Below are 15,362 nucleotides of genomic sequence, written 5' to 3'. Positions count from 1 at the left end.
TTTTAAGATGTGAAACCTTGAAATAGAGGAGACTAAATCTAAATCATTGGGGCTAAATATACAAACCATCAAGATCTTTTAACGACTAATTGGACCAAATATTCACTAATGAATGTCTCATTTTCCCTTTTTTTCTTTTGGGTTTTAGTTAGAAATGTAGGAATTTTTATTTATACAAGGAATTTTTCTTCTACCATTTTTACACTTTGCCTGTTTCAATAGGTGTAGTAGACCCATGAGGTATGGAGGGGACCCTGTGTGTATTTTCCATTAATGAGACAATCCTATGAATGATAACGAATACAAGGGAGCAGTGGAGAGGGGCGATTGAGATTTGAACCAGTAGGTGAATGTAACGTTGCGAGCGAAGCTGTGGAAGATTCCCAAAATGGACATCTGAAAAAGGGTAATGCCCCCTTTTTCCCCTTCTCCACCTGCTCCCTATAAGTATATAACTCCCCTGGGGCTCTACCCTTTCTCTTTTCTTCAACCCAGGTTGCGCTTTCCCTCGCTTTTTCCCGGAAAATTGCCCACAAGGGAAAAAGGGTGGAGAAAAGTATTGAAATGTTGTCGGGGGTGAACGGCGTGGTGTGGATGGAGGGGAGAGAAGAGGAGGAGGAGGCTGCTTCATGGATCAGAAACAGCAATAACAACAACGGCGGCGGCAGCAGCTGTGGAGTGGTGGACAGTAGTAAAGATGATATGGGTTCTCTTTCTACCTTCAAATCCATGCTTGATGTTGATGATGAGTGGTACTTTACTGGCAATGCCGGTCAGAATCACCAGGAAATTAGAGATATTTCCTTCTCTACTAACCTGGCTGGAGCTGATAATTTGCTGCTGCACCCAGTGGACTCGTCGTCTTCGTGTTCTCCGTCGTCTTCAGTGTTCAACAATCTCGACCCATCTCAGGTGCAGTTCTTCTTGCCTCCAAAACCCACCTTATCTTCACTCCTCAACCTCATTTCCAACAACCCTTTAGAGCATAGCTTTGATATGGGTTGCGAGCAGGGGTTCTTGGAGACTCAAGCTCCAAATTCCCAGACTTTGGTTAATCGGGGAGGTGAGGTTTTGCCCCATTTCGCCGATATGGGCTCGCATGCCCAGATGAACACTCCTAATCTGATCTCTGAGCCTCAATTTGGAATCACCCGGGTGCTCCAACTGACCGAAAACAGTGCTCCTATTGGCGCCGGGTTCAGTTCATCGGGGATTCGAGGTTTTGAGGAGGGTTCTATGAACTCTTTGTTTGTGAATAGGTCTAAGTTGCTGAGGCCTCTCGAAACTTTCCCTTCAGTGGGTGCACAGCCCACTCTCTTTCAGAAGAGAGCAGCTTTGAGGAAGAATTTAGCTGATAATGGCAGCATTTTGGGGGGTTTGGGGCCTGAAGGTGGTCAGGTTTTGAGTGGGGTTGAGGATGATAAGGGAAAGAGGGAAATGGGTGAAGAAAATGATAGGAAGTGGAGAAACAGCAATGCAGAAGATATTGAGGATGCCAGCATTGATGCGTCGGGTTTGAATTATGATTCGGATGAGCTTACAGAGAATAACAAGATGGAGGAGAATGGCAAGAACAGTGGGAACAACTCAAATGCAAATAGCACTGTTACTGGTGGAGATCACAAGGGGAAGAAGAAGGGTCTCCCTGCTAAAAATTTAATGGCAGAGAGGCGCCGCCGGAAGAAGCTCAATGATAGGCTGTACATGCTGCGATCTGTTGTCCCAAAAATTAGCAAGGTAATGAGCTGTTCTGTTCCAATGAATTCAATTACAAATTACTATTATTCTCTTCATTTTCAGGGCCATCCGGTATGAATTACAGTCATATTTTGTGTTTTTCATTTCATGAATCATGCAGCATTCCTTTTACACTTTTTTGTTCAATAAGTGGCATCTTTTGTTTCAAAATGTGTTCCAAAATCTCTGTGAATTAAATATGAAAGTTGGCATTAAATCCATTCACATGGTCTTTGGTGGAGTGGTTTTAAATTTCACCAGAATTTCTTGGACCACAGGCATGGAAATGAAATTCTATTATTTAACACCTTTGAAGGTTAAAGTGGATTATGAAAGCTCCTTCTTTTGTTCAACTTTATGGTATAACCCTATGAAATGTCGAATTGAATTTTGTTTTTTTCTTTTGCTTTTCAGTGATATACTGTACTTGGTTCTCTTCTCTTCCTTTTTGTTGTTTGACTTCTGTCTTTGCTGTGTGAGGCCCCATCCATTCTTGGATCTATCACTTGACTTTACTCACTCCTTTTATGCTTTAACTTTGGTTTTGCCCTGCCTGGGGTAATAGATCTTTCAGATATATATATATATATATATATATATATATATATATATATTTATTTATTTATTTATTTATTTGTAACGTGGATCTTTGAGTGTAGGGTTTCTAGTGAGAGGTGTGATTTTGTGAGTTTTCCTCCAAGAGGACACAGGTTCAGTTCTATGAGGTTCATTGAGAATTGGGGGTAACTTCATATCAAAACCAGGCAACATAGGGCACTTTGACTGGGAGTAGAGTGAAGATGCTTGTCAAAATTCAGCATTAAGTTCTTTTTCTATATTTTATCATCCTTTGTCTTGAAGACTATTACTAGAAATATCGAATTAGGATTTGAGCTACTTATCAAAAAAAATATGATCAGGGTTCAAGCTGGCTTGGAAGAAAGAGAGATCATGCTACTGCTGGGTGGAATCCATTAATAAGATGTTTTTGAAGCTTGAAAATTTTAGCAGTGCCTTATGAAAATGGCATAATATGAGTTGTATTGGCTTCTTGACAGATGGATAGGGCTTCAATCCTTGGGGATGCAATTGAGTACTTGAAGGAACTTCTGCAAAGGATCAACAACCTCCATAATGAACTGGAGTCCACCCCTCCTGGCTCGTCACTGACACCTACCACAAGCTTCCACCCTTTGACACCAACCCCTCCTACCCTTCCCTGCCGTATCAAGGAAGAACTTTGCCCAAGCTCATTATCAAGCCCGAATGGTCAACCTGCAAGGGTAAGACTCGCTTTCTTGTTCCTCATTCTGTTTCTACCGCTGAAAACTTTAGGTGCAGTTTTGTTCATGACCTCATTGTATTCATCGTTCATTTGTATGCACTTTATCTATTGGCGGTATGTCTATGCATTGAGTGATATATCTGTCTGAGGTGGCATCTTATACGGTTGTGCTGTAGGTTGAAGTTAGGGCAAGAGAGGGAAGAGCTGTAAACATCCACATGTTCTGTGGCCGCAGACCAGGTCTATTGCTCTCCACCATGAGGGCTCTGGACAGCCTTGGGCTAGACATTCAGCAAGCTGTTATCAGCTGTTTCAATGGGTTTGCTTTGGATATTTTTCGAGCTGAGGTACTTATCTAATATAAGAACGTTAAGGTATTAAGTGTAAATCATACTTAGTTCTATTTATAGGAAAATTTGATGTCAATCCAAGGAGCTAGGTATCACTTTTTGATGGGTCTTATTTTAGTTCATTTCTATCTATCCTATAATTATCAGTAATTCATCCATCCAATTAGTGTATTTGTTTTTTTGGAAGAAGCTATAGTTCATGCCATATTTTGCATGTTTCTACATGTATGATTTTAGGATGTGTTTGGTATGTGGGAATAAGAATGGGAGTGAGAGTAGGAATGAAAGTATATCAGAATATTATGTAGAAGAGAGGAATTTAAATCCCTACAAGACTGTTTTAGTATTCATGATATTGATTTTTGATTCACATTATCATTTCTAACTAATAATTGGAGCACGGTAATGAATAGAAAATGAAAATGAATTTCTTATTTTCATGCCTTATTTCCCGCATACCAAACGAACCCCAAATAGATAGAACTGTGTTACTCTGACATTGTACTTTCAATAAAAACTTTCTTGTTGCTACATCCTAAACTTTCCAAGGAATGACAATGGTTTTACATACACTACCAGTCTAGATGAAAGTGATGATCTCAACATGACTGATTTCTTTGTATTTTCAGCAAAGCAAGGAAGGGCAGGACGTCCATCCTGAGCAAATCAAAGCAGTGCTCTTAGATTCAGCAGGTTTCCATGGCATGATGTAGGTTTTCTCTGATGGATGATCAGGTAGGTTTTACAGGCCATGATTCAGATGTAAGGAATAGCAGCCTCGACAGGTTTCTTTAGCTCCTGTTAGTAGGAAATCAGAAACGCTTCGAAGCCTGTAACCTCAGTCTTTTTCTGCTTTAAAATAAAGTTTGGATTTGAGTTATGACTTTATTCCTTGTTCTGTGAATTAGCTATGAGCTTCACTGCAATGTCTCCAAAGCCTCAAGAATCGGATGGAAGTAAGAAAAAAATTGTTAAAAAGTACCAATTTTCCTTAGGCCTGAAACGTGGGCGGATTGGGCAGGTTAATATCTAACCAAACCCAACTCAAATTAAGAAACAATCAGTTTGAGCTCAACCCAACTTGACCTCCAACTCACATTGAGTTTGGATTGATCGAACTTTTTTCTATATATTTATATAAAATTTCAAATGGTAAAAGAGGACACGATTTCAAGATAACTACTACATAAAAAAAAGAAAAAAAAAAAAGGTAAAAATAAATTTATATATTCTTCTAAAAACTGAGGAGGTTTATGATATAATAATATAATTTGATATTTTCGTAAGATCTAAATGGAAAATGTACCTTATTATATAGGATAGTATATATTATAGAAACATTAAATCAAGTTTGGATTATTCAAATCAAAGCCCAATCCAAATTGAGCTTGGTTAAAAAGACCTGACCAAAGCCCAACTTGAGAATTAAAAATGAATGTCTAAGCCCACCAAATATCCTGAACCAAACCTGCTCAAATTAAACCCCTAATTTTCCTAAAAGCTTGGTAGGCGTAGTTCCATACACTATTATAGAGGAAGCCCAGGCAAAAATATAATCTCAGTTAAGCTGAACCCTTTGGGATGTGAAGTGCAGTGGCATCCATATCATGGCTGCATAAGAGGGTGAACGTGATATCCTAGAAAGAAGACTTTCAACCGATTTGATTTGATCTGGTAAGTGTACACGAACGACAGAAAATACCCACAGATTCATGACATCCTTTGCTTTAGGCTGTCCGATAACGTAAAGAACCAAGCCTATCAAAGCTTAGACCCACAATCCCTGTCCCAATAAGGCTAAGCCCAAGTCATCTCTTTGCTTTGAAGTAATTCTTCATCCAACTATTTGAAATCTCTAGGAATATATAAGTTGGATCTCTGCCCAGTAAATTACTTGATGCACCAATACCCAGACAACACAAATAAGCATTTGGAGTGGGGGCGACCACAAGCTAAATCTTTGGGATTGGGTAATAACATGCAACTGAGGCTGGTCCTGTTCATCAAAACACTTTTCTGCTTTACAGAAAAAATAAAAATAAACACATTTGTCAATAAAAAAATCAAATAAACAATTCTCTATTCTTCAAAACATAAAACAATATATTTGTTCAAAACATGATTTAATTATTTTCACTTTTTTTAAATATACAAAATAATCTAAAATAAATCACTAAAATATAAAAATCATTTTTAAAACACATTTAGGAATATACAAAACAAATTAAAAAAACATTTTCAGTTCCCAACAAACTTATGTTCAAACACAATAATTTTCAAAAACCATATGTAGAAACTGTTTCCGAAACATTTCCCCCGCCATAGCCTAAAACACCCAACTCAACCCCACGCATCAAATATCCTACTCGCAGACCTGTTAAAGGCTTCAAAAACCCAAGGATTGACCTTGTCAGATAAACACAGAATGAGCTGGCTCTGGTGACTTTATTTTAACACAGTTCCCTCTCGAATGGCATACGTTTTCTGGGCTCCATCCCTGAAGCACACGACACCCACCAATGGGGTACACAGCCTACAACTCACATGCCATGGACTAAAACCCATCATCAACTGGGGCCTCCCAGAGTCCAGAGAACAAGAACCACCCGAATGTACAACCATTCAAAAACCTAACCAATGAAAGTTGACTCAATCTCAACTTCAAATTCCAGAGATGGCATATACCCACATCGGAATGATTCCAATTCATCGTGCATACAAGATTTAAAAAAAAAAAAAAAAGGGCAACCACAATGCTGATATCCTTGTGAAAAATGCACCCCCAAGAATGTGGTGTTATTGCAGTAATTCGAAGAAAAGATGGAAACCAACAAAATGAACATTACTTGATGTATTACTTCTTAATTACATGAACAGGTTCAGACAATTGATAAAACAGAGCTCTGTACAGGGAGGAATTTGATTCAGATAGCAAGGCCAGATCATTGCCTTGCCGAAATTACTCGTGTACATATTATATATAAAATATATAACTGGATATCATAGAGTGTACTAACTCCACAACATGTCCAAAATTGGGAATATAAAAATGCCTCCTATTCGGATAGACAAACCTGTCTAAAAGAGGTAAGAGACTCTTGTGCATCTCAATTAGTTCAATTGCCCTTCCTACTAAAACAACCATAGCAAGCTTCTCTGATCAATGCACAAAAACCTGACAAAAGATCCATGTGTTTTTAAGTTTCTTATAACAATCTAAAACTTGCTGAATTATGCAAAGGGGAAAAAGGACAAACAAGCCAATTGAATGAGGGGGTAAGGCAACTTAAATATGTCCAGCAATATTACCTAGAACCATGGGAGTTAAATCTAGCAATTCTCTAGGTTTGATGTCAAAGGAACCGGCTGACGTTTCACTTCTTTTGCATCCATGCCTTCTGCAACTGATGGATTATCGTCATTCTTTGAATTTAAGGTCCCTGGATTCATCCTTTGCACCTCCTCTCTGGTGTAAATGTAGATCTTCCGAACCATGCCACAAAATTCCCTATTTTGAAAAAAAATACAAAATTGCTCAGTTAATGATAAACCTTGGCTGAGAAGAAAGCTGCATGAGTGACTCAGATGGCAATTAAAGATATAAATTCAACTTGTAAAAGTTGAAAATGAAATACAAACACAGAATTAATTTACATAAAAGGAATCCTTACTGCCATGGATCATCTCCAACAAGCATCATATCACCCTCATCATCAGTATACACAATCAGCCAATTCTTCTTGGGAGCCATTAACTCGCCCCCGAATTCGAACAACTGATCCAATTCAGCAATCAATTCATCATAGTTGTTGAATTTAGTAAGGTCCACAGATCTACCAAGAGCAATTCCCTGCTTGTGAACCTGAAAACACCATGTTTTTTTTGTTGAGAATTTCTTACCAAATTTCCTATACTCATTAAGCAACTGACAGCAATGAAACAAATTTGTGGAACAATCTTATATCCAGCAAGCATTTTCCAAATTTCATACTCATTATTAAGAAACCAACAACCATCCAATGAATGTATGCAAACCTTGGTGCAACTCCTTGTTGAAACACTCTGAACTTTTCCCTGAACATCTCTTGAAAGAGGGAGAGAAGTTTGGCATGGTTTCTCCTGCTCACTAACAGCCAGAGGATTATCGGTTGATTTAGCACCTTTTGACTGTTCAGACTTTTGATCAGAATCAAATGCACTAGGCGCAAGATGTAAATGACCTGCTGGCTCATTTGTCATGCTTCTGTATGACATTGCTGGTTCTGATATAACAGGATTACCAATTAGAGGAATGCCAAAGAGCTTGCAGTTTCCATCCTTGGGTTTCACAGCCTCTTGCTTCTGAACCAAAATAGGTTTCGGCATTAGCTCTCTTGAATGAGCAAAATTCTCAAAATGTGATTGAGCCGGTGGAGGCATCAACCAGTTTCCTTGCTGTAGCTCAACTCTATGACCATGTAGTGTGGGATACTCACTGAACCCACCAAACCTAGCATCCCCCCGTGTTTGGTAAGGCATGTCACTGCCTTGTACAGGTACCTTAATGCTAGACTCCAGCAAATTAAGAGAGAGGCCAGAAGGCATCATGGACCATGGGCCTGCCAGCAAGTTAAACTTGCTTTCATGTTCTAGATGTTTTTTCATCGTGTTGGCAGCAACATCATTTTGATCAACAAATGAAGAGAACCCATGTGAGGAATCAGTCCGAGCCCCAAACCCAGATAGTAGATCCGTGCAAGTTGGTTCATGTCTCACTAAATGCATCCAGTTGTCTGATCCAAATCTTCGGGATGTGGAAACCACATCAATCTTTTCATCATCTAGCAAAGGAGGCCACACAACAGACTTTTCAGCAGTGTCTGATTCATTACTCTCAGCAAAAGTGCCTCTCAAGGTCGAGAATTCTTGACCTTGCAAGACCCTTGAAAAGCCACTTGCTGGTGAAGGGTCTACAGTTACTTTAGATGAACCTATGCAAATCACCAAGACAAAGAAAATGTGTACGTCTGTTAGCCATATGTAGCTTAACAAAGAAACATTTAGAATAATGCTGTGATATGGCAGGTAGTTTAATACCTTCCCTTGTGAGGACAGATGAATCAGGAGATGAAGGCACCATGTTTGATCGGGGTCTTTTTGGTCTGGGCACTGGAAGGGGATTCAATGCAGGTGGAGTCACAGCGGGTTCTATTTTCCAGGGGGAAACTCTATCTGGACGTGGGATAGTAGAAGTTTCATCCCATCTCACCTAAAAGAAACATGAGATGGTACACTTCAGCATGCTAAATAACATTAATGCAGAATCTCAAAAAGATAAAAACACCACCTTTAGACATCTCCACTTCGAATCTCGCCACCTTTTGGGATCAGCATCTTCAATCCCAACTATGGTGCCCGTAAACCTGTGAGATGAGCAAATTCCTTTGAAGGGATGATTTTAAGGATGTGCCATGAAGCAACAACTTGGTGCCAGAAAACCTAGAACTGGAGAGAAATTCAATAATTCCAGCAAACAAGCACAGTGAAAGAATCGCCATACCTCTGCTCTGGAGCTTCTTCACCTTCAAATCTCATTTTGAACCTCATCCCTATTGAATAATTGTTCTTGACGGATTCCATGTATTGATCAAAGGGAACAATAAACTCTGCAGGGCTTGTCCTGTAACAAATATTTAAATTGTGGCTTAGGTCAAGAAGAGGTGTGACAAGGAAATATTACTATAAAGCAGGTAAATTTCTCTGGCACTCTATCATAAATAACAGGATGCAATCAAGTTTAAGAAGTAGCCACGACCCCAGATGATATAAAAACAATCTAATGTTTGTATAATTATTGGTGTATTATAACACTAATAAAGTAGATTATGTGATAATTTGAATTAGGTCAATTAGCTTGGACATAGTATATGTATGGATTGCAGTTTGATATGTGTAATGATTTAGGATTTTGACTATAACAACGTCCAAAGGTTTGTCGGCATTCCCTCCTCAAGAAATTATGACACACTTCACCTTCAATCCCACATTAAAAGAGTGATTTTCCAGCATTCTTACCTTGCATCATCATGAATTAAATCACATAAACAATTCTAACCATTTAACCAAAAAATTTGAACTAATACAGCAAATACATATAACACATTACACACCTAGGTTTGTAATAAACAGTGAACATGGTTCCAGTTGATTTGGCATGCCATGCTGTTGCAAGGACACCAAGATGCATGCTGTGACTAGATATAACCGATGATGGAACATTGCCCTGTTGCCTCATAGCACGCCTCACTCCAACACGAAGTTCTCCATTCTCACCCCTGGAAGTTTCAAGGGATTCCAATTTCAGATGTGAATTAAAATTAGTGGGCACATCAAATCTGATGAACATTAAAGAGAAAGGGACCTGAGAAATATAAAGGCATCCCCGGCAACAAGCCTTTTGGAGCTAACAAAGACGCTCCAACCACTTTGAAGTAAGTGCCTCCGAGGTTGACCTGGCACTCCAATGATCAGATAAACCAAACAATAACAGAAAATTTAAAAAAAAAAAAAAAAAAAAAAAACAGCATCACCAAATAAGGAACCATGTGGGTTAAGGTAGATGAGGACAATAAAACATCATGCTAGTTGAAAACATGTGGCTTACCATGCAAACAAGTAAAAAGATTAAAATGGTGTGGGTAACATTAATGCTTTCAACCAGACATCAACCCAATTTGTGGCATCTTAATCATGCAAAACCAATTCACAGGTAAGCATGAACTGGAAGAGATAATTACAGGCTATGACCATAAGGTGATGCATTTCCTATATTGATGTCCAATTATTACACATGCACGCCCAAAAATAGCTGAATAAAATAAATTTATAAAAAATAAAAATAAAAAATAAAAAGTAAACCAATACCCCTAAAGATATGCCGGAAACGCCACTCATTTCCATGCAAATCCTTGGCAACCAACTCCTGTGTTGGAGGCTGCCGGGACATGTCCTGTTAACCAACAAGAGAACCACTTAGTAACCTAGCTTCAAAATGCAAATAAACAGGTATTCTGGATATGAGCTTATGGACCCTAACCAGTTGTGGAAGGCATTCATCTGCATGGCGCCTCAGCACTGAAAATCCTCCATGGGTGCTTGTATCAGAGGCTGTCAAGGTCTTGCAGAATGAATGCACATGGAACCTCGGTGGAGGCGGTGGCAGAGGTTCCTTCTCTTGTGCGGTCTCGTCTTGCTGCAAGCAAATCACATTGTTAGGGTTCCATTAACTCTAAAACCAAACAGCCTTGCAATCGAAAAACTCACGTTTGGCTCAGGAAGCAAAGTAACTTGCGCAAACACCTCATCAGTGTCTGGTTCAGCCTGTATTAAATAATAATTAAAATAAATCGGCATTAGCAAGTGGGGAAACCCATGAACTTTAAAACCCTAAATCATCGCTCTTGTGGGTCAAACACAACACCTTCAATTGGACGTTGATCACCCGACAAAGGATCTTGGATGGAAGATCATAAACTGGCATCTGCTGGTCCGACACCTGATTGGTCGATGCCTCAACCTAGTTTGAAAATGAATACAGGTTCAAACAAACGGAGAAACAAAAGCAACGCAAAAAAACCCAACCAAAAGCCCTAAAACCCACTAAACCCTCTACACTTCCATTAAATTAGGCCGAGCTTGGAACGCAAATAAGGAAACACAAAGAATCAAAAATGGAAAAACAAAAAACTAGAGATAATCTCAAATCTGTAGAGAAGAAACCCTCGAAAATGGTCATTAATGGCAAAAGCCAGCAACCTTTAAGTGCTAATCCATTTTTGAAGAATATAAGTTCAGCAGAAATGGAAATAAACATGAATAAAATGAAAAATAAGAATAATAAATGCAAACAAAAAAAATGATATGGAACTTCATGTCTAAGAGCAAAAGACCCTGAAAATGGATGCTAAGAACGGACTCACCTGCTCGATGTGCCCCTGAGGGAAATAGAAAACTCGCTCTCGCTCACGAGGCACAGTCACCAGAGGGCCGGCACAAGCATGCCATAGCTCCGTATAAAGCGCGGTTTCAAAATCTACAGGCAAAAAAAAAACAACAATCACAACCAGATCATCGGTCGAAATCCGCCGGAGATGCAGACGAATTACCTTTTCCGGCACCGGAAACACTGGAATGACCTTTCTGCCCTTCCGCAACGCTCCTCGACACTCCACCATCGTTAGGCTCGCTGTACCCCGACGTGAAGCTCTCTCCCCTTCCGTGCCCGCAATTCCCCTTTATCGAGACCTCCGACGACGCCATTTCGAGCTGGTATCAGCTCAGATCTCTCATCCCACGCTTCACAACCCGATTCTGGCCTCAACACAAACCCTAACCCCCCAAACTCCTAACACAAAACCTTCACTTCTCCACCACCAACCTTCTCCTCAAAAACCACAACCAATTCAGCAAAAGAAACCCGTGGAAATGACTATACTGCGCCTGAATCAGAAACCAATTGCGTCGATTTAAGCATGCATGCACTGTCGTCTGCCGCAATGGATGCAGGGTCCGTCTCAGCCCAAAAGGATTGAAGCTGCTGCTGCTGCCACACCAATCGTACGCAGTCCTCCCTTCGTCTCCCTCCCGACTAATCACAGGGGTCAAAACAGCCTGCAATCATTTCAACCGCGGTCAATTTCTAACCAGCCTTCGCCACCTGGAACTCTCGGTCACCCTCCTCTTTCTCACCGGCCACTCCCAGTTGCCCACCCTAGTGAAATGGAAATAAAGGCGGCTAGAGTAGAAACGGCGTGAGCACGTGTCTACCCAGCACTGGTTGAGCAGTGGACGGCGTTTGTCTTGACGTTAGTGGAAAGTTGCTGTGTTTTTATGGGGAAGTGGCTTTGTCGTGCTATTAACTGGCAGGGTTGGATGGCTGTGAGGGGGTGGTGTTGGGTTAACCTTAACTCTACTCTACTCTACTCTTAACCATGGTTACTTTATTTATTTTATTTTATTTTTAATTAATATTGGTGTACGTTTTTGAGTAGCGCCTTTGGTGCGCTGGGGCGGTACGATACCCAGAGGCCACAATTACAAACAGCTGTTATCGTCCACCAATTTATCGCGAGAATATGGTTCTGATAAATTCAACTTAGCTCTCATTTGACCGAGGGAAAGCATTGGGCGGATGTCTCAATCAATCATTTTAAGCGACACGTGTTGTGCTATATTTATTTAATCATTTTAAGAAAGTTTATTTGAATAATATTTAGGAGACGTGCCATCAGGTACATATCCAAAATAAAAAAATATTACATGTTTGAAACCGTTTTTAAAATTATTTTTTATTTTTTAATTCAAAAATTCTATTTAACAAATTTCTAATAAAATTAATTTTTTAGAATAGATTTTAAATTTTCTAAAGCTTTTATTACAATAGTAATATGATAAATATTTATAAAAAATTATATAATATACGTAATATTCCATCATCACCATCATCTTCTTTTTAGTCTAACATTTAAAAAGCAAATTAAAACAAATCATATTCTTGGTTGATTTTTTTTTTTTTGTAATAGGTCAGGGAAAAAGAAGACGATGGTGATGGAGGAGAGAAAATGAGGAGAAAAAGAGGGAGAGAGAATGACGTGGGGAAGTCACGTGTAGGTGTGGGAAGCGTAGATGAAGTAAGACTGTAAGGGAGAAGAAGAGGGTGGGGCCGTGGTGGGTCCAACCTGCATTGTCTAATTGCAGTTGTGTATGGTCTAAAGCAACAAATTGTGGAATCTTTGTCCCACCAATATATTTTCATTATTTTTTTCCTTTTTTCTCATTTTTTTAATTTCTTTTTCTTTTTTTATTTTTCCAACCGTTTTTATTTTGAAATTCTGATGGTCTCCCACCACCACCATTCTCTCACACCTTGTGCTTCCCTTTATGCATCCACCACAATTAGAAAATTAATTATAAAACATTTGCAATTAATATTGAGCTAATAATTTCAAATAAAAACATTTTAGTGGTTTGTATATTTAATCTAGATTTGCAATGTATTATTCTCTACCAAAGATAATTTATTTAATTAAAAAATATATCCAAGATAAGTATTTGACCCTTTAAAGTAGAAACTTTATTCTCTTTTATATATTAATTAATAATTAATATGCGAATAATGGATGATACTTTACTTTCTGAAAGAGTTAATCAAGATTGGTTCAAAGATTTGGATTCACCGATCCTAATTTTGGTATCCAACACCATAAACATGATTGACTTTTCAAAACACGTGTTTCTCAAATTTCTTAAAATAAATATTTGTGAATGGAAGAATAAAATTATATAAAAAATTAATTAATTAATATTTGGTATAAGAGTTGCATGATTGTTTATTTAAAAAAAGAAAAAAAAAACCTTATTAGAATTGCACAAATTTTATTTTGATATCTATAAAAAAGAAAGCTTGAAAGCTCTTTCAAAAATTGAAATATGTCGTACCAATAAAAAGAAAATTACAAAATCTTTTTATTTGGATGGAGGTATCTTTCTGTCAAACAGCTCACATGTCCCATGACTCAACCATAGTGCATGTGACGAAATATCCTCTCACTCCAATCTACATTAGATATATTTTTACATGCAATTTGTAATATTCACTTTTAAAAATACAAGATTTTATATTAAAAAAAGTATAATAATTTTTTTAATTAATTAATAAAAACCATTATATTTCTTTTTCTCTTGAGATATATATGACAAAATATTTACAAATTTATTGTAATTTAGATAGATTCATATTTTCTACGAGTGAATTTTTAAAAAATTGATTGAAAATTTTAAAACTATTCAGCATCTCATACCAACTAATATTGTATGAAAAAAAAAAACATAAATTAATCATATTCCCAGCAAAATGTGTCATGTGTGAATGCATTAAGTTGATACATGAATGAATAAGACATTTGCATTGAAAAATGAAAAAATAAATGATACCAAACTTTGAATTGAAAAGGGAGGTTGGAGAAGGAGAAACAGGAGGCATGTATGGAGACTGGAGGGTAGGGTAGCGGCAAAGAATATGTATAAAAAAAAAGAGAGAGCGCATAAGAAAGTAATGGGAATAGCGTCGGTGGATTGGGGGAAGTGGCTCGAGAAATCAGGCCAAATCCCCCCAATACTTAAAAGAAAGCGGACCCACCAAGTGTCCGCTTGAGAGCGGACATTAATCGAAGATGTGGGCTCACGCCTTCCCCTGCCTCCTCTCTCCTCAGCATTTGGACAATCTCCTAATCTCTCCTCCCCTGACCCCTAACCTCCAGACCAAACCCTCCATTTTTCTCTCTCATCACATTTTCTTCTTTTGCTAATCCTCCTCATAAGTCATAATAAATAATTATCTCCTCCCAACTCCCAAGTCCCAACTCTTTCTTTTCCAGTTTCCTCGCCCCGGATTTCAAACGTTATTATATAACGTTATCCCGGATCTGAAAGCAAAAAATAAAAACCCTCCAAATCATATGAAAGAGACTTCCCGCCACGTGGCCGCAAATTCAGTTACGCAGACACGTGGGCTAACCGCATACTGCCAGAAGATTGGTTACATCGTGTCACGCTGGTTGCGTGGCTCTCGGTTAGGTGGGATGGAACGTTTCACTCAATGGCGTCTTATGACGTCACCCACAAAAATACACATTCATTTTAATTAATTAATTATTAATGAGCGATGTAAAAGGGTTTGAGGACAGTTAGATATTTTTTTTAATCATAATAATAATAATAATAATGGGGCATAGACTTTAGAGGATTAGATTAAGGTCCTTTGGGTTGCACGTTTGGGGCATGGGTTAGGTAATGGGGCCCTCAATTCTGTGTGGGTGGGTGGGGGGGTAAGGGCTTTAAATGAGGATCGTCATGCAAGACTTTGGGAAATTTCTACCCTATAACATTAGGGTGCCCACCCTACATTAATTTCCCACGCTTTTTGTTGACTGCTAAATATTTATTTTCTTAGA

The 15,362-nt window shown here is 38.5% G+C and overlaps 2 protein-coding genes across 3 annotated transcripts; one reads left to right on the top strand and one right to left on the bottom strand.

Moving 5' to 3' along the window:
- The first annotated feature begins 263 nt into the window (after window positions 1-263).
- On the top strand, window positions 264-4,260 carry LOC100245749 (transcription factor ICE1). Its single transcript, XM_002284492.4, has 4 exons — window positions 264-1,737; window positions 2,796-3,020; window positions 3,199-3,369; window positions 4,002-4,260. Exons 1-4 carry the CDS (start codon window positions 565-567, stop codon window positions 4,083-4,085), a joined length of 1,653 nt encoding a protein of 550 aa, XP_002284528.1. The 5' UTR covers window positions 264-564; the 3' UTR covers window positions 4,086-4,260.
- Window positions 4,261-6,195: 1,935 nt separating this feature from the next.
- LOC100268072 (auxin response factor 2B) lies at window positions 6,196-12,107 on the bottom strand. Of its 2 annotated transcripts, XM_002284507.5 has the most exons (15): window positions 11,517-12,107; window positions 11,331-11,443; window positions 10,832-10,927; window positions 10,675-10,731; window positions 10,448-10,603; window positions 10,276-10,360; window positions 9,773-9,863; window positions 9,522-9,686; window positions 8,912-9,031; window positions 8,699-8,774; window positions 8,449-8,620; window positions 7,408-8,342; window positions 7,044-7,234; window positions 6,682-6,880; window positions 6,196-6,547 (listed from the first exon to the last, which is right to left on the bottom strand). In XM_002284507.5, the coding sequence occupies exons 1-14, from the start codon at window positions 11,668-11,670 to the stop codon at window positions 6,703-6,705; spliced, it is 2,589 nt and encodes an 862-aa protein (XP_002284543.1). In that variant the 5' UTR covers window positions 11,671-12,107; the 3' UTR covers window positions 6,196-6,547; window positions 6,682-6,702. The 2 variants fall into 2 exon arrangements, with proteins under 2 accessions (XP_002284543.1, XP_059589917.1); XM_059733934.1 differs by having other exon boundaries at window positions 6,196-6,880; window positions 11,517-12,105.
- Window positions 12,108-15,362: the final 3,255 nt, after the last annotated feature.

The sequence above is a fragment of the Vitis vinifera genome, chromosome 17, assembly GCF_030704535.1.
Source record: "Vitis vinifera cultivar Pinot Noir 40024 chromosome 17, ASM3070453v1".
NCBI lineage: Eukaryota > Viridiplantae > Streptophyta > Magnoliopsida > Vitales > Vitaceae > Vitis > Vitis vinifera.
The sequence above is the reverse complement of the archived record's forward strand: the minus strand, read 5'-3'. Positions and strand labels throughout refer to the sequence as shown.